Consider the following 14,562-nt stretch of genomic DNA (forward strand, 5'->3'; position numbering starts at 1 on the left):
AACTGTGGCGGGGAGGTCACGGCGGAGCACCGAGACTTTATCCGCAAAATAGCTCGCAAAAGCCTCGCAGCCTATATCCAATTCCCTACTATTTTGTCTGCCCTGTGGCAGAGTTGTCAAAGTCCGAATCGTTCTAAATAATTGGGCTGGGTGTGAGCTAGCGGACGCAATCGCGGCTGCATAGAATTCCTTCTTAGCAGCTTTGACCGCCATCTCGTAGGATCTCATAAGCGTCCTGAAGGATGTTCTCGATGCTTCGTCACGAGCACGCGCCACCGTCTCTCTAGCCGTCTAAGTTCCCGCTTCATAAGCCGAAGCCCCTGGGTAGCCTAGTGCGGGAGCGCAGAGGGCGCCGGGGAGCGATCTCATCGATAGCTGCGGAGAGCCGGTCATGCCAGTCCCCCACAAGCTCATCTAATGAGCCGCCAGGGGGCATCGGATCCCGCAGAGTCAGCTGAAGCCGTACATGGTCCATTTGGCTCCGCGGGCGAGCTAAAATCTGCTCGCCGCCTAAATGGGGTCGGGGTGGGATGTTCAGACGAGCCTTCAGGGAGTAGTGGTCCGACCATGGTACTGCCGCAGCAGTAATCTGGTCCACTGTAATCCCCGCAGCGAAGATCAGATCGAGCTAGTGCCCGGCCTGGTGCGTGGGGACCGATACACATTGGGAGAGCCCCAGTGCCTCCATGGACGACACTAGGTCCGTAGCCCAGCTGGAGGCCGCGTCGTCGGCATGGACGTTGAAATCACCCAAGACCAGAAGCCTTGGGTGCTCCAACGCCCAGCCAGACATGGCCTCCAGCAGGGACGGCAGGCCACTGGCCGGTGCGTTAGGCAGTCGATACACTAGCCAGATAGCCAAGTTCTCCTCAGTCTCCAGCACCAGGCCGGCACATTCCATGCCCATGATCTCCGGTGAGGGGAGGGCCCTGAAGGAGTAAGCCTCCCGAATGAACAACGCCACTCCTCCCCCCCGCCCCTTAGTCCGTGATTGGTGTACGACCGAGAACCCAGGCGGGGCAAGTTGGGAGAGAGCAACTGTCTCCCCGTCCCACAACTAGGTCTCAGTCATGCACGCCAGGTCCGCTTGTTGTTCCATGACAAAGTCCCAAAGGACTGTCGTCTTGTTGTCAATGGACCTGGCATTACAAAACACCAATGACGGAGAGGAGTTCTTCCGAGCCCCACTGCTGACCTCCCTTGGGATGGGTCGTAGACTGGAAGGGCACCGAGCCATCCTTTTTCTCAGGGCTCTTCCCTTGATGTTCTGCCTAGACCCACCGCTAAACTTTCCCCTCCCCAAGAGCACCGGAATCTGCTGTGTCAGCATTGTTGTATCCACTGATCACCGCAGCCACAAGCTTCCACACCAAACAGCTCCACCAGCCAGATGGATCCCAACAGCGTAGACTGAGTCGCGTCCAATACAGCAGCTCCTCACTCTATCATTCTCCTTGCTCTAACACTCTCTAATACCCTATAGTACAAAAACTAGCCCAATGGCTCTCTAATGTACAGTATATTTCCACTACTCTAACCCTACCAGGTCCAGTCCTCACCCTCTCTCAATTTACTCTACTAGGGACCGTTACTACCATATGTAATATCCTGACCATTCACAGAATGGTACTAATCTATATTATTGCCCATTACAGCCTCACTCACAGAATGATTATTAGCTTAAAACAGCAATACAATTAATCACAATTCGTTGTTAACAGTTATAATACTAAACAATATTAAACGATTCATCCTACAAAAATTCCTCTCTAAACCTGGCAATAACAACAACCTCCTTCCTTTGACTACTGACACTAGAGTCATACACATATACATAACACTACCGGAGCTACTAGTTAGACTCAATCCAATTTAGATGTTCCAGGCGCTGTATTTTTGTATTTTTGATAGTTTAATTTTTTTAAATTTTCACTGCCTTATAGACCCTGGTTGGCTGGGAAAGCAGCATAAAAATGTTTTAAATGAATACAATAAATATAGCCATACATTAGATATGCAATGGAAGGGGACTGGAAGATAGGGAACACCAAGGGAGAGATCTGCTAAGAGTCTAGTTACTGTAAATACGGCTGAAATAATGGTTTAGCCAACTGGTACCCTAGAGGGAGCTGTGGTGCATTCTCTAGTGTGTTTAGGGTTTATTGAAGGTTTTCTCTTGCAGTTCTGCCTACCTCTTGTTTCTCTTTCTGCTGTGTATTAGCCTGTGTTAGTGCCTGTACTCTGAAAGCCTCTCTGTTGTATTAGTGGCCTGCAGTCAGTTATTGACTTCTTTTTTTGCAAAATTCTGTTGCAGTAAATTCACTGAAAGCAAACTCCAAAGCATGGATGGGATTATTTCCTGAACTCTGCCAACAGGTTATGGGCCCAGACCCCAGGATAAATTGCAAGAAAGCTATAACTGTGGCTGTGAGTCCGTAAGAGAAAGAAGGGGCATGCCCAATCCAGAGGAAGATGGTAAGCAGTGCAGATATTAAGTTTGCATTAGCCAAACTGAATACTAGCAATATTCAGTTGTGGAAGTTCAAACTGGAAATACTGCTGTGCAAAGATGACCTCTTGGATGTTTTAAGCACTGACAGACCAGCCAATGATCTGGCAGAATGGGGCAAGAAAAACAGGCAAGCAAAGGCACCTATAAGCCTATTATGGAAGATGATCAGCTGATCCACATAAGGAGAGACGAAACAGCTAAAGGTATGTGGAACACACTCAAGAAACTGCATGAGTGTTCAAAGCTAAACAGCAAGCTATATCTGCTCCATAAACTATAAAATGAGACTTGGCAGAGAGCAAGATATGCATGAACATGTAAATACCGTGCTTAAAATTGTGGAACAACTGCATGGGCTTGGAGAAGGAATGAAAGTTAGTGGATGAGTATAATCGCATAGAAGAACTACAAGCAGGTGAAGTCGCTGAAAAAACAGAGACAGGTCTTAAGGTTAATGAGTTGATAAAGCACATGATAGAAGCCAGGGTGTGTTACTGCTGCAAAAAGGCCGGACATCTGAAAAAGTATTGTTCAATCTGGAGAGCTAAACAGAGAAAACAGAATCACCCAAAGAAAAGGTTAAGAAAGCTACAGGTGAATCTGTACATGAAGAATGGAATGGATGTCTAAAAGCTACGCAGAGCAACACATCAATCAGTCAGTCAGCCCAATCAGAGTTAGATCAAATTTGGCTCTCATCGAGCAATAAGTTGATTCAGAAGATACATAAAAAACTACTAGAAGACTCATCGATAGAAGAGGGCAAAAAGTCACCCATGTTAGCCTGGGAAAAGGAGCTCGGCAACACAATAGAGTTAAAACAGTGGAAGAAATCATGGAAAACAATAAAATACATGAGAGCAACACCATATAAAGAAAATATATACAAAATGTACTTCAGGTGGCATTGGACTCCTAAGAAAATTGCTAAGTGTTTCCACAGAGCATCTAACATATGTTGGAGATGTGGGAAAAATATAGGTTCCTATCTCCACATTTGATGGAGAGGTAATAAAATTCAGATATTCTGGAAAAAAAATTATAAAATCCTATTAGAAAAATTAAAAGTCAATCTCCCGTTAATACCAGAAACATACCTATTGAACATGTTGCCAGACACAATAAAAGACCACAATCGGATAACTTGTTATATCTTAACAGCAGCTAGAATATTAATAGCAAAGCGCTGGAAAACGAAAGGTATACCATCGATAAAGGAAATTAAATACAAAATTCTAGAAATAGCAGAAATGGATAAATTGAATGTGGAATTACAAAATAAATCTCAAGACTGCTTCTGGGATAGATGGAAAACAATTTATGACTGGCTAAAGATGAAAAAGATAGAATTGAATTGAAATAGGCTAGTAAAAAAGGGCAGAGGCTGTATTAGACAGTAAATGACTGTGTACAAAGATGATGGAAGACGAGATGGAATTAAAAATGGATTAAAGAATGATAGTTTAAGAGAAAAATGTTTAAGATAAGAGAGGAAGGCTACAATATGTCATGGAATGTTTGAGAATGGAAGAAATATATGATGTAAACTTAAAAAATGGGAAAATAAACTGTTTAAAAAAATCAGTCAGTCAGCCAGTCAAAACCTTTATTGGCATAGATTAAAAAAGAAAAACAATCATAAAACCCACACATTTTGACAATCATCCCATTAGAGCTTTAACCTTATATTCTCTTACCCTCATAGCAATAGAGAGGAACTTCTCCACTGCAAAGGTAATATGAGGGCAGAGATCTGATAGAAGGAAGGATACTAGTCTTACTTTTGGGCAACTGTGCCTATTGATAAAAAGGGGGCTGGACGTCAAACTGATGGTGCCACAAGCCACATGACAAGCAACCAGGAATTCTTCACAGATCTTGATCTCAGCAAAAAGGAGATTTTCCTTGCAGGTGGAAAAAGCATCACCGCGGAAGGAATTGTGTATTGATTCTTAAAGTGCTGTGGGCCATTTAAAGGAACACTTAAACTCCTTGTGAAAAATGTTCTGTATGTTCCAGAACTGGAGGAAAGACAGGCTTAGGAATGGGTCTCTTTTTTAGCTTTTAGTCTCTTATTTCTGAGTTAGTCTCTTAAAGTCTCTTTTTTTCAGAATAAGTCTCTTTTCTCTCCTTTTTTGTTCCTTCAAGTGCTCAAAAAATTAAAATTGTGGAACAGGATTCTGGGATGTGCTATTCTTCAAATGCAATAAAGCTATGTGATTTGTCTTATTAAATGTACGATCAATATTTCTTTTTTATGAGTTTCTTATGATGAGAATTTGCTTATAATGCACACAATTTTTCCTGTGTGTGAGTCATGATGCTATGAAGAAGCTAACTTATATCATTTTCCTGCATAGTTCTTTTTGAACCCCACCCCTTGAAAATGTTACATTTCATTAGTATTAGGCATGTTGTATTTTATTACAGTGTTATGTTTTATTCTATTAGTATCTTATTTTAAGGGTTTTTTTAGTATTAGTGTTTTACTTTAATGTTTTACTTTTTTCATTTTCTAATTTTTTCCCCCTTCCTTTCAGGATTCATGTTGAAATGGTTGGCTGCTGATCTGTGAACTGAAGTGTTAATGATTGGAAAGTGCAAATTTCTTTAAAAAGACCATAATGGACATCTGATGTCAGCATGGGCATCAAGACACAGTGAAACTGAAGTGTTCTGCAAACTTTGCGTGTGTACAGTAGATTTTCAGAACAAGGGTCTTCATGCTCTTCTTCAACACTCAGACTATGCTAAACATTAAAAAAAAGCCTCTGATGTTCTAGGGGCTAAACAGATGGTTTTAGTTGCAGCTAATCCTGGTGATTCTTTTGAAACAATCCAGAGTGAATATCCCAGATCAAGTTCTTCAGCCCCTGTTATTAAACTCTATAGTTCGAAGAATGTGGCGATAGTATCTGAATTCATTTGGGTTATGAAGTCGGTGTGTTGCAACTTTTTGGCATCTTCTTGCAGTGGCATAAAAGAAACATTTGATGCAATGTTTCCAGGGGGGTGTTCCAACTGATTTTTCTTTAAGCCCTAAAAAGATGTGATATTTAATAACTGATGCACTGGGACCATATTTTCAATGGATTATCTCAGATGATGTGGGAACCTCCTTTTATTCAGTCTGTTTTGATAAAACAACCAATGTTGAAGACAAGAAGGAGCTCCAGATATCAGTGAGATATTGGTCAGAGGATAGAGGTGAAGTAGTTTCAAGACATTTGCAGACATTCTTCATTGGGAAAGGTGATGCACAAACTCCTCATAAAAAAAATCACACTGCCATCAGTACGGCAAACCTGCCCATTCACAAGCTGCTGATGATTGGTTCAGATGGACCTAATGTGAATAAGAAAGTTCACAGACTTTTCAATGAAAATTTGATTGAAATTAGGTCACGTGGATTAGCTGATATCAGGACCTGCCCCCTTCACATTGTTCACAACTCATATCTTAAAGCCTTGCAGACTTTTGGTGAAGATGCATCTGAATTAGCTATTGCTGTTTACCACTACTTTGAGGGGTGGCCAGCGAGGGTAGAGGAATACAAAAAGATACAAGAAGATCTCAAATTACCTCAAAAGAAATTCCTCAAACATTCTCCTTCTAGGTGGCTTACATTTCGCTCTGCTGCCAAGAGACTGCTCGAACAGTGGGAAGGAGTAAGTAATTACTTTCTTAAATTCATTCCATCAACAAAGAATGACGCTGTGTTACAGTCTAATAATAATAATATACTTTATTGTCATTGTACATAGTACAACGAAATTAAGGTGCAATCATTCGGTGATCTACAAGCATACTCATATACACTCACACAACCATACTCATATACACTCACATAACCATTAGGGTTCACATTGCAACTTAACCACCATTGTCACCCAAATTCCAATTCATACAGCATTTAAAGCAATAATAGCTCTCAAATAAAAACTGTTTTTTAATCTGTTTGTCCTTAATCTGTTTGTCCTTGTTTGTTCATACAGAAAGATGGTCGACTTTTTACATTGCTCAACTATCAGAGCAGAATTGTACTTCACTATATCTTCTGCAGAACTTTTCACTAGCTTCACCAAATTATTCCAACGAGATGAACCTTTAATTCACATCCTGTACCCTCAGCTACAAGAACTGTTAGAGAAACTGGCTAGGTGTGTTTGCAAGTTTGTTTCTGAAGATAATTATGATGTGAATGAGTTATTTGATTTTAAAAACATGTTACCCATGAGAGATGTTGTTGTTTTATGGGAATTTAAAAAGGAACTTTCACATCTTCCAGAAAAAGATTTCTTCGTGTTTATGAAAAATGCTAAAGAGCATTATGTTGCTGGATGCAAATACTTGATTGAAAAGGCAATGAAAGGTTGTGGTTTGCTGAAAGCTCTGAGATGTTTAAACCCTTCTCTTGTGAAAATCCGAAAAAGCTGTCAAGATGTAGTTTCAGTTGCCAGAGAACTCTTTATCAATTCAAAAGAAGATGTCCTCATTGATGAATGGAAATTGTTGCAGATGGAGACAGACCACCCAGCTTTTGAAGGAAGAATTTATAGTTTTGGGGATAAAATTTTAAAGAAAACTAATGTAGCTGGGGGGGGATATCAAGAGTTGGTGAAAGACTGCATTGTCTCTATCACATGGAAATGCAGACCTTGAGAGGCAATTTTCTGTGTCAAGATGGGCTTTGACTTAGGACAAGGCTTCCACTTGCGAATGAACATTGAATGCAATTTTGTTGATCAAAATTACATTGAAAACCTACCGAAATAAACCTGAACTGGTTTCCATGACATCAAAACTTATTGCTATGGGGGGACAAAGTACACATAAGCAATACATAATGTACTTAGAGAAACAAAAAAGGAGGAAGAAAAAAAGAAAGAGGAGGAGATACATTAGCTAAAGAGATGGAAGAAAAGTTTAAACAAGCAGAAGAATCTAGGAAAAATTGCTGAGATAGAAAGTAAGATATCACTGACAAAAAAGCATACTTACACATTTGTTTCTGGTCTGAACCGGCTGTCCGAGTTCGGACTCTCCGCCCCCCAGGGAAGCAAGGAGGCCACCATCATGCCGGAGGAGAGCTGGGGAGATGGGGGAGTGGAAGACAAGAAGGGATACAGCCAACAAGAAGACCAGGAAGTATTCACCGAAGAGGGCTAGACTGACAGAGCTTTGAGAACTGGAGACACTCCGAAGCCCAAAAGAAGCAAGATGAAGATTGAGCCCCGCTGAGATGAAGATGCGACCTCGATGTCCTGATGTCCTGTAGACAACATCCACCTGGACAGAAAGGCGGAACATACCCGGAGCGAGTTCTCAATGATTGGCGTGTAAGGGGAGGGGAAGCTTAGGAATTGATTATTTGAGAGGGAAGTCAAGGGAGAGCCAGGGAGGCCGTGTTTGCTTGGCTCCACGTGCAGGGACCTGGAGGGTCAAATGGGAGAAAGTGGGAGACAGGGAAGAGGAAGACGAAGGTCAGGAGTAACTTCCCCCTTCCTTTGTCATGACTGAGGCTCGTCCTGCAACTAGAATCCTCCAAGAATAATCGTCCTGGAGCAACCATCCTCTCCACACTCGGCACAACAAAACCCAGGTACCGACACCGGCCCTTTTTGGTTGGGGATTATTGAAAAATGCATATATTTTATTTATCAGAATTTTTAGTGTGAAAACATGTGAGCATCAAACATTTGAACCATGTTGGAGCACTTGATGACTTGGTCTCTTTAGTCTCTTTTCAGTCTCTTTTCCTGCCATTTTAGTCTCTTTTCTCTCTTTTTTGGAGGTGGTCTATCAGTCCTAGCTCTGCTGTCTGTGAAGCACTTCACCAGTAATGGTCTTCAGTGTTCCCTCTAAGCTGAGTTAGTGTGAGCTAGCTCATAGTTTTTTAGCCTCCAGGTCACACATTTTGGTCTTAGCTCAGGAAGGATGGCTCCATTGCAAACTAATTTATGCAATAGTCAAATCACTCACTCACAACTTTAATGCCAGTAGCTCACAAAGTAGAATTTTTGCTCAAAAGACTGACGGCATGCGCGAAGCGCCCGAATAATAAAGAGTTCAGGTTGCTGTATAGGAGCTATATACAGTGGCTTTTATTTACAGATATATACACTTAGTCCATTCACCATGCCTTTTCCCAGATTTACAGAACTGACCGACAAGGTGCTTCGCAGAACACTCTTCCACAGGTGTGGAACACTGACTATAGGACTACATTCCTTATATACATTACTAGCACCAATCAGAGTCATTTTGCCAACTCATGGTGACAGTTAATTGAGGTGCAATTAGTGCAATCTGCATCTGGTGACCCTGTCACATGACAGTCTTGCCTGTCACCTAGATCAGTTTAATCTTACACATGCATCACTGGCTGTCATCTTGTCTGCATATAATACAATGTGCCATCAAAGACTCCACAGCTTAGAGGGAGCACTGGTCTTACAGTGAAATTTCAAAGAAACCAATGTGAGTTTTAAAGGGGAAAGAGATTATACTCAGAGGAATTGTAAAGAAGCACCTGTATAAACTTACCCTACCAAATGAGGAGGCTAGAATCACTACACAAGTTTGTCATGGCAACTGCATCTACCTGTGGCACAGACATTTAGGACAAAGACACCCACAATCCATAAAAGAGCTTGAAAACCGAGGCTTAACCAAGGACATCAAGATAATATCATGTCAAACATATATGAAGTGTACATGCTGCATAAAGGCAAAAGGTACACATGCCTCACTTCCTAGAGGCAGTGAAAGCAAGTCTACACCTTCCTTACAGATAATGCATAGTGACATTTGTGGACTCATGAGAACTGTTACACCAGGAGGAAACAAATACCTGATGACTTTCATCGATGACTATTCCAGGTACGCTGTCACATATCTTCAAGTGAAGTGCTTGGGAAACTCCAAGAGTTTGTAGCAGCAGCCAGCAATAAGTTCCAACCAAAGGAAGCCAAAAACACTCCACACAGACAATTGGGGGGGGGGGGAGTATACAAGTAAAGAATTGTAGCAGTACCTAAAGGAATAGGGTATAGACCACCAGACAACCATGCCATACCCACCTGAACAAAATGGAACAGCAGAAAGAAGAACCAGTTAATTGAATTGGTTAGATGCATATTACTGGATGCCGGATTGCCAAATAAGTATTGGGGTGAAGCAATTAATGACAGCAACATATCTACAAAATAGATTGCCATCAAAAGTAATTGACAGCACTCCATACGAATTATGGTATGGATCAAAGCCAAGCATCAAGCACATCAGAGTGTCTGGATGCAAAGCCTATGCCTTCATTCCCAGTGAAAAATGCTCAAAGCTGGATAATAGAGCCACAAAAGGAATTCTAGTGGGTTACCCTATCGCTGTAAAGGATACAGAATTCTATTCCCAAAGACAGACAAGGTTGTAATAAGTGGTACAGTATACTTTATGAGACCCCAAGACTAAATCTGATGCAACCCACAGAAGGTAAAGAAAACTCATTAACAAGTAAGCAAGAGACCGCAAGACCAAGCAAAGTAGAGGTGGGATTAAGCATAGACTTGTCAGGGTTTCAAAAGGAAAGAGGACCAAGCAAAGTTATGACCCTCAAATGTTCAACCCAAGCGACTAAAGGTATACCACCTTTCATACAGGACTATCCTGTATGAACAAAACTGAGAAAATAACTGAGCCCTTGTCTTGGGAAGATATCTCCAAGTTGCCTGAAGGTGAAGCCAGAAACTGGAAAGAGGCCGCAGCAGGAGAGATACAATTACTTCACAAGAATAAGACTTGGACACTCACCAAATTGCCATTTGGCCACAAAACTGCTGATGCTCTTATGAAAGATTGCCTGGAGACCCCCACTGGACCCTTCTAGCAAAATTAAACATGGGGGGATAGTACACATGCTGTCGAGAAGGAGTGTTGGAGAATCGGCAGCCTGCTAAGAATCTAGTTCCTGTAAATACTGCTGAATGAGTGGTTTAGTCCACTTGTATCCTAGGGGGGGCTGTGGTGCATTCTCTAGCATGTTTAGGGTTCATTGAATGTTTTCTCTTGCCGTTCAGCCTATCTCTTGTTGTTTCTCTTTCTGTTTTGTGTTAGTATGTGTTAGTGCTTGTACTCTGAAGGCTGTTGTATCAGTGGCCTGTAGTCAGTTATTGTCTTTTTCTTTTCTTTTTTTGTAAAGTCTTTTTGCAGTAAATTCATTGAAAGCAAACTCCAAACTGTGGATGGGATTATTTCTGAAATCTGCCAACAAGACCAGCGTCAGGGTATAAAGGCTGTATGTAATTTTGAGTTTGTTATGATTTATATGATGGTGATACCAAATTATCTTTAAGTCAAATACTTCTAATAGCCTTCACCAGGAAATAGAAACGTCTAATAGCCTTCACCAGATATCAACTGGCAAGTCATACAGATAGCCCTGATAGCCACTGAAGGAACTGCTACAGTGAACACTGCAGGGTTTGTTCTTCCACTCCATGTCCAAAGGGGTTATTTCTGATAAAATACTAAGAGACACCACACCCTAAAACAACCTTGAGCAGTTAGCATAATAAAGGGGTTTGTGAACTATAGCAGTATTATCCCTGTACCTCAGAATTCTGGATTACAGTAAGGCCAAAGACCCTTGTTACATTTTGAAAGTGGAATAATTCACAGTTCTATAATAAAGAATGTAAGAACTACCTAGCTGAATAAGACTATATTCAATCTACAGCAGCCTTCTATTTCCAACTGAAGCCAGCCAGATTGATATTTAAAGTCAGAGAATAAAGATGATGGTCTTCTGCTGTTTGTTCACTGTCACCTGGAATCTGGAGGGAGAATAATTCTGTATATGAATGCTCAACTTAACTATTACAGCTATTCCAATTGATAATGTATTTAATTGAAAAGTCAGCACAAAATCACTCCAGATGTTTTTTCACTTCCTTATCTTCAGCTCCACACAGTTACACTGTACCTTGCTACCATTTCAAAACTAATCAAAATTCAATACTTACTGGGAAAACAGAGTCCTTGACCGAACTATGAACTTGAAGACATATTCCAGCGCTTTCAAGGTTCTCAGTATAGGTTCACATTGTTCTCCCCTGCTGGAAGTATCCAAATATGTCTTCAAAACAGTCATTAGTTTCCTGAAATCAGGAAATCATGTTACAGAATGGGAGAATTTTGTTGTATTGAATTTCTACACAGTGCAAAGTAGCAGATAAATATAGTGCATGGCAGACTTGGTTTTATTACTTTATAATTCAGATCCAGATATTACATACAATAAAGCAATGGGAAAAGCTACAGTAGCATGACCCTTTATTTCCAGTTATTACTTCTATCTATTACACAAGATGGTCTTTGCAGTGGCCATAATTGTTGCATTGAACAATACTAGAAGTACAGTGTGCACTGCGACAAAAAAATCTCCACTCTGTAGTAATTTGGGTTGCAGTATTTTTCTTGCAGCACACAAAATATGCAAAAAGACCAGAATGGTAAAAAACCAAAGGAGAAAGTTGGTGTCTGAAAATCACTGATTAGTAGGTATTGTTACAATGGGAGATCATAAAAGAAACAGAAATTTCACTGTAGGCTCTATTTGTTTTACAAAGATATTTGCTTTCCCACCCAGCATGTTCCCCATAGCATAGAAGCTTGATTTATTAAAGAGATGAAACAAATTTTAAAACATTCTGAACCAGGTTAAACACAAAGATCTAGGTGCATAGATCACTTGAACAAGACTGTTGGATTATACAAAGTGTTACTTAAACAGATGGCCATGTTCCAATTTACTGCCTGGGAAACTACATCATTCTAACTCTTGCAAAGCTTCTTAGACAGCAAGAAAGACCTGTCAATATTCATAGCTGACAGAACTGTTCCTGTACAAGACAGCACATGCCTTAGACATCTGTCTCCTTCTATATAAAGCTTGAACAGGAAACTCAAGGCCAGGACCGCCAAGGTAGCCTTCTCAGAAGTGCTACCTGTTCCACACACAGGGCCAGAGAGACAAACACAGATCAGTAGTCTCAATGTGTGGATGAGACAATAGTGTAGGGGGGAAGGGTTCAAGTTTGTAAAGCACTGGGATGCTTTTTGGAACAAGGGGGAGCTGTACAAAAGAGACGGTCTCCACTTGTCCCAAAAAGGAACCAGGCTGCTGGCACTTAAAATCAAAAAGGTGGCAGATCAGTTTTTAAACTGAATATTGGGGGAAAGCCGACAGGAGAGTAAAAGTCTCTGGTTCGGGATGGCTCATCTCAAAGAGATGAAGGGGTAGCTGTTACTTTCCTACAATGAAATGGATTAGAATTGTCCACTGAGACTGTGGCTAATGATATAGACTGCCTGGCAAGGTCTCGAGGCAACAAGAAGAAGGTTGAGGGCTTAACATGCATGGGAAACTATATGTGTTTATACACAAATGCTAGAAGTGTCCAAGGTAAAATCAGGCAATTGGAATGCTTGGTGTGGGGGGGGGAATAGACATTGTGGGTATTCAGAAACTTGGTGGGATGAGGAAAATCTGTGGGATACGGTGATTCCTGGTTATAAATTATATCAGATTGAGAGGGTAAGAGAATTGGATTCGCTTATGGAAATGCTATGGGTTGAAATTGTGAGCCCAAAAGGAAGCTTAACATTGGGAGTTTGTTATCACCCACCAGATCAAAAGATAGAGGATGATTATAAAATGATGAATGAATTAAAGATAGCAGCTAGACGAAATAACTGTGTCGTAATAGGTGATTTTAACTACCCACACATTGATTGGGTCAATATGTGTTCAAGTTGGGAAAAAGAGATTGAGTTTCTAGACACTCTCAATGACTGCGCTATGGAACAGTTGGTCACAGAACCTACCAGGGGAGAGGCAATCCTGGATTTGGTCCTAAGTAATGCCCTAGACCTGGTGAGAGATATAAAAGTGATTGCACCGCTTGGGAACAGTGACCATAATGTCATTGAGTTTAACATTTGTATAAATAGGGAGTTGCCCCAAAAGACTGGCACAACCACATTTACCTTTAAAAGGGGTAAATTCTCTGATATGAGGGGACATGTGAGGAGGAAACTGAAAGCAAAAGTAGAAAGGGTCAAAACCATTGGGGAAGCTTGGAGACTATTTAAAACTACAATCCTAGATGCTCAGAAAAAAATATATACTGCAGGTTAGGAAAGGTACAAATAGGTATAAAAAAAGCCTGCATGGTTAACAAACAAAGTAATGGAAGCTGTAAAAGGTAAGAGGGATTCCTTTAAGCAGTGAAAACCTAGTCTAAGTGAGGTTGATAAAAGGGAACACAGGATGTGGCAAATAAAATGCAAGTCTGTGATCAGGCAAGCAAAAAGGGAATATGAGGAGCATATAGCAAAAAACATAAAGACCAACAATAAAACTTTCTTCAAATACCTTTGAAGCAGAAAACCAGCCAGGGAGGCAGAGGGGCTCTTGGATGACCAAGGGGTAAAAGGAGTACTGAAGGATGATAACGGAAATGGCTGAGAAGCTGAATGCATTTTTTTTTTGCCTCTGTCTTCACTGTGGAAGATGAGAAGTGCTTGCCCACTCCAGAACGACTGATTTTGGGAGGGGTGTTGAAAGACCTGAGTCAGATTGAGGTGACGAGAGAGGAGATCCTACAACTGATAGACAACTTAAAAACCAATAAATCACCAGGCCTGGATGGCATACATCTGAACTTGTGGATCTCCTGACAAAAATATGTAATCTTTCATTAAAATCTGCCTCCATTCCTGAGGACTGGAAGGTAGCTAATGTCACTCCCATCTTTAAAAAGAAGGACAAGTCCTTTTGTGGATCAAAAACTGGCTAATTCATAGGAAACAGAGAGTGAGTATAAATGGGCAATTTTCTCAGTGGAGGGTGGTAAGTAGTGGGGTACCACAGGGATCAGTACTCGGTTCGATGCTTTTTATCTTGTTTATTAATGATTTGGAGTTGGGAGTAAGCAGTGAAGTGGCTGAATTTGTGGATGACACAAAGTTGTTCAGGGTGATGAGAACCA

At 41.1% G+C, this 14,562-nt stretch overlaps 1 protein-coding gene across 1 annotated transcript in view; it reads right to left on the bottom strand.

Annotated features, from left to right (window-relative positions):
- DOCK2 (dedicator of cytokinesis 2) overlaps positions 1–14,562 on the bottom strand; it is a 556,464-nt gene that overhangs the window by 446,886 nt on the left and 95,016 nt on the right. The window contains exon 22 of the mRNA XM_015429463.1: positions 11,533–11,667. Within this exon, the coding sequence (XP_015284949.1) occupies positions 11,533–11,667 (135 nt within the window). The remainder of the gene's footprint in view (positions 1–11,532; positions 11,668–14,562) is intronic.

Source organism: Gekko japonicus, unplaced genomic scaffold (genome assembly GCF_001447785.1).
Source record: "Gekko japonicus isolate JY-2015 unplaced genomic scaffold, Gekko_japonicus_V1.1 scaffold212, whole genome shotgun sequence".
Classification (NCBI taxonomy): Eukaryota; Metazoa; Chordata; class Lepidosauria; order Squamata; family Gekkonidae; genus Gekko; species Gekko japonicus.